Below are 3,763 nucleotides of genomic sequence, written 5' to 3' on the forward strand. Positions count from 1 at the left end.
GCAGACAAACTAAAAAAAAATCCCATTTACTGTTGCAACAAAAAAATAATAAGATAGCTAAGAATAAACTTATCCAAGGAAGTAAAAGCTCTTGGACACAAACAATGGGTGGTAAAGACCTACAGTGGTGGGTAGTGGCTGGGCAGAGCGGGCCAGAGGGGATGGGAAATGGGAGAAATCTGTAATACTGTCAACAATAAAATAAATTATCATTAAAGAAAGCTGCAGTAACATTTTTGTCTGAAGGAAAGTGGTTAATTTATAGCCTATCCTAGAGTAACATAAGTTTAAATGGTATAATGCAAGTAAGCTTTGTCCTGGGACTTAGAGGAGCTTATTACATAAATAGAATTATTATTTTGTTACTTTCTTTGATCATTTCACCATAATGGCATATGATAATCATCCATTCATGGATCAGTTTCTCAGCTAATTTCATTTTAGGATTTTTTAATCAATTGGAACTATAAGTTGATGAATAATATGCAAGTAATTATATCTATAGGAAGAGGCAGTTTCCTTTAAATGTAGTATAATGTCAGCATTTAGTTTACTTAATGCTCTGATTACAATTTTGCTCAGTTTCTTGGTAGTTTTTTACTTTAAAATAATAGCTGTGCATCTTTTTGGTGTCAGATTAGCAATGGTATTTGTAGACTACGAGACTACATGGGAACAGGAGAACCTGTACAATATGCATATGTGACTTTAGTATTTCCTCTGATGTTAATTTATTTCATGTATTTAATGATATGCCAGCAATTGATCTCTCTCCACATGAGAGTTGTTGAATATTGGGTATATTTAATAATTTTGAGAAAAAAAGTCTGTATCATAGAGGTGAAATGATAATAAAATATTTATAGAGTACTTACTACATGTCAGAAACTTTGATAAAAAACTTACGTATCCTAACCGGTTTGGCTCAGTGAATGGAGCATCAGCCTGCGGACTCAAGGGTCCCAGGTTTGATTCCAGTCAAGGGCATGTACCTTGGTTGCGGGCACATCCTCAGTGGGGAGTGTGCAGGAGGCAGCTGATCGACGTTTCTCTCTCATTGATGTTTCTAACTCTCTATCCCTCTCCCCTCCTCTCTGTAAAAAATCAATAAAAAAATATAAAAAAAAACACAACTTATATATCATTTCATTCACTGTTACCTAATGAGATAAAGATACTAATGTTTTTCCATTTTATTGATAAGGAAACTAAGGCAGAGAGAGGTCAGATGAGGTAACTTGTTTAAGTTACAGCACAATAAATAAGTGACAAAGTTGGAATTTAAATTTCAGCAGTGTGACTAGAAAGGCTGTGCTCTAAGCCACTGTACTATAATGGTATTTCTTCTCAGGGAGTTAATGGAATTTAATTTAAAGCCTTATAGAAAACTAGGATTTCATTTTTAAATTTTATTTCCAAGTGAAATCTGATCATTTCTCTTCATTATCTATAACCCATGGGAGACCAAGAACAAGATTAGAATAATTTCCATGGCCTATGTCTTTTTTTTTAAATATTTTTATTGTTTTCAGAGAGGAAAGGAGAGAGAGAGATAGAAACATCAATGATGAGAGAGAATCATTGATTGGCTGCCTTCTGTACGCCCCCCACTGGGGATTGAGCCCGTAACCTGGTCATGTGCCCTTGATTGGAATTGAACCTGGGACCCTTCAGTCCGCAAGCCAATGCTCTATCCACTGAGCCAAACCAGCTAGCGCAATCCATGGCCTATGTCTTTAAAATGAGTCTGAGAAATCATTCGGCATCTTGCTGTTTCTATAGCTGGACAACTCAGATCTTTATCCATTGTCTTTTAAAAATATCATCAGTAAATCTTACCACCTGATCTAGAGTTCTTGATTTACTAATAGTATATTAAAAAAATCAATATACTTATTTTTAGGTTATTAGTGTGGATAAAAGTTCTTAAATTTTTTTTAAAAAACTGTATCTTTGGATTAGAATGAAACAGAAATTGAACTGGGGAGCCTGTTGAGACAAGATTTCCAAGGATTGCATAATGAATTATTGCTACGGATTGGAGAAAACTATCAACAGGTTTTCAATGGTTTGTCAATCCTTGCTTCGTTCGCATCTTGTGATGATCCATATCAGGGCCCAAGAGATAGCATATCACCTGAACTAATGGTAAGAAATATGTTATGTGATTTTTTCCCTCCTTTTTGTAGCTTATTATGATACTGGTAAAACATCTGTTCTGTGCATTTTTCAAATGCCAGATATGAGTTTAAATTTTAAATTGGGTGTTTAATTTTGAGAAGGCTGAAATTTAAATTGTATGACCACAGCAAGGCATTAACAACATATATTAGCTTGAAAAATTGATATTTCCAAATGATTTTAGATTTTATTTTTTTGCTGGGTAAAATGTTTATGTGTCTTCACTACTTATGAACTGTAGATTGGAATACATTTGTATCTCTCCCCAACTACCCCTTTCTTGGAACAACATATTAAAACCTTTTCTAACAATATTTAAATCCACTGTTGGATTTAAGGGGAATTACAGGATATGTTAACCTTTTTATCTTTTCCTATCTTAAATTTGTATCTGAAGTCATTTTACTATTTTATGTTTTCATCTGAAAACATGTAAATCCAAGGCTTACTATGTTTTTCCTTTTGATTGCCCTCCTTCCTTCAAGAGACTCTCAGGATTTCTATCTCTGCTTTCTCCTTTTCCATTCATTCTTTAGCCCATTTTAGTACGAATTGGTTCTCATTATTCTCGTGAAATTCTTGTCAAGGTAAAAAACAGTCTTCCTACTGTTAAGTCCAGTAGTTACTTCTCCTTTCCTATTTCATTCTACTTTTCAGTAGCATTCAATACAACTGACCATCCTTTCCTATGTGTCATCTATACCACATTTTCTTTTTTACTTTATTTTTATTGTTGACACTATTACAGATGTCCCCATTCCCATCCCCCCTTTGCCCACCTTCTCTTTTCCCTCTGGCCATCATCACACTGTTGTCTGTGTCTATGGGTTATGCATATATGTTCTTTGGCTAATCCCTTCACCTTCATTCATCCAGTCCCCCTCTTCCTCCTCCTCTCAGACAGCTGTCAGTCTGTTCATGTATCCAGGCCTCTGTTTCTACTTTGTTTGTCAGATAATTTGTTGTTGTTAATCCACACCAGAGGATATATTTTTTCCATTGATTTTTATTTTTATTAATATATTTTTATTGACTTCAGAGAGGAAGGGAGAGGGAGAGAGAGATAGAAACATCAATGATGAGAGTATCATTGATCGGCTGCCTCCTACACACCACCTACTGGGGATTGAGCCCGCAACCCAAGCATGTGCCCTTGACTGGAGTCAAATCCAGGACCTTCCAGTTTGCAGTCCAATGCTCTATTCACTGAGCCAATCCAGCTAGGGCTCCATTGATTTTTTAGAGAGAGTGGAAGGGAGGGAGGAGGGGGAGGGAAAAATGTAGAGTGAGAGGGAGGCTGAGAGAAAGAGAGACATCATGTGAGATCAACCAATCGATTGTTTGCCTCCCACATGCACCCCAACTTGGAGTAGGGATCAAACCTGCAGCTCAGGTACATGACCTTGACTGGAATTGAACCTTTGACTCTTCAGTGTACTGGCTGACGGTCTGACCACTGGACACTCCAGCCAGGTCTCATCAGTTAGGTTTTCTGTTTTTTTAATTTAAATTCTTTATTCTTTATTACATATGTGTCCTTTCCCCTCCATTAACCTCTCCCCATCCACTCCCCCCCCCCCAG

General features: G+C 36.5%; 1 protein-coding gene across 3 annotated transcripts in view; it reads left to right on the forward strand.

The window, feature by feature from the left end:
• ATR (ATR serine/threonine kinase) overlaps nt 1–3,763 on the forward strand; it is a 212,711-nt gene that overhangs the window by 81,624 nt on the left and 127,324 nt on the right. For all 3 annotated transcript variants that reach the window (XM_006757505.2, XM_015559911.1, XM_015559912.1), the window contains exon 16: nt 1,963–2,148. In XM_006757505.2, coding sequence (XP_006757568.1) covers nt 1,963–2,148 — 186 coding nt within the window. The remainder of the gene's footprint in view (nt 1–1,962; nt 2,149–3,763) is intronic.

Source organism: Myotis davidii, unplaced genomic scaffold (assembly GCF_000327345.1).
Source record: "Myotis davidii unplaced genomic scaffold, ASM32734v1 scaffold495, whole genome shotgun sequence".
In the NCBI taxonomy this organism is placed as follows: Eukaryota; Metazoa; Chordata; class Mammalia; order Chiroptera; family Vespertilionidae; genus Myotis; species Myotis davidii.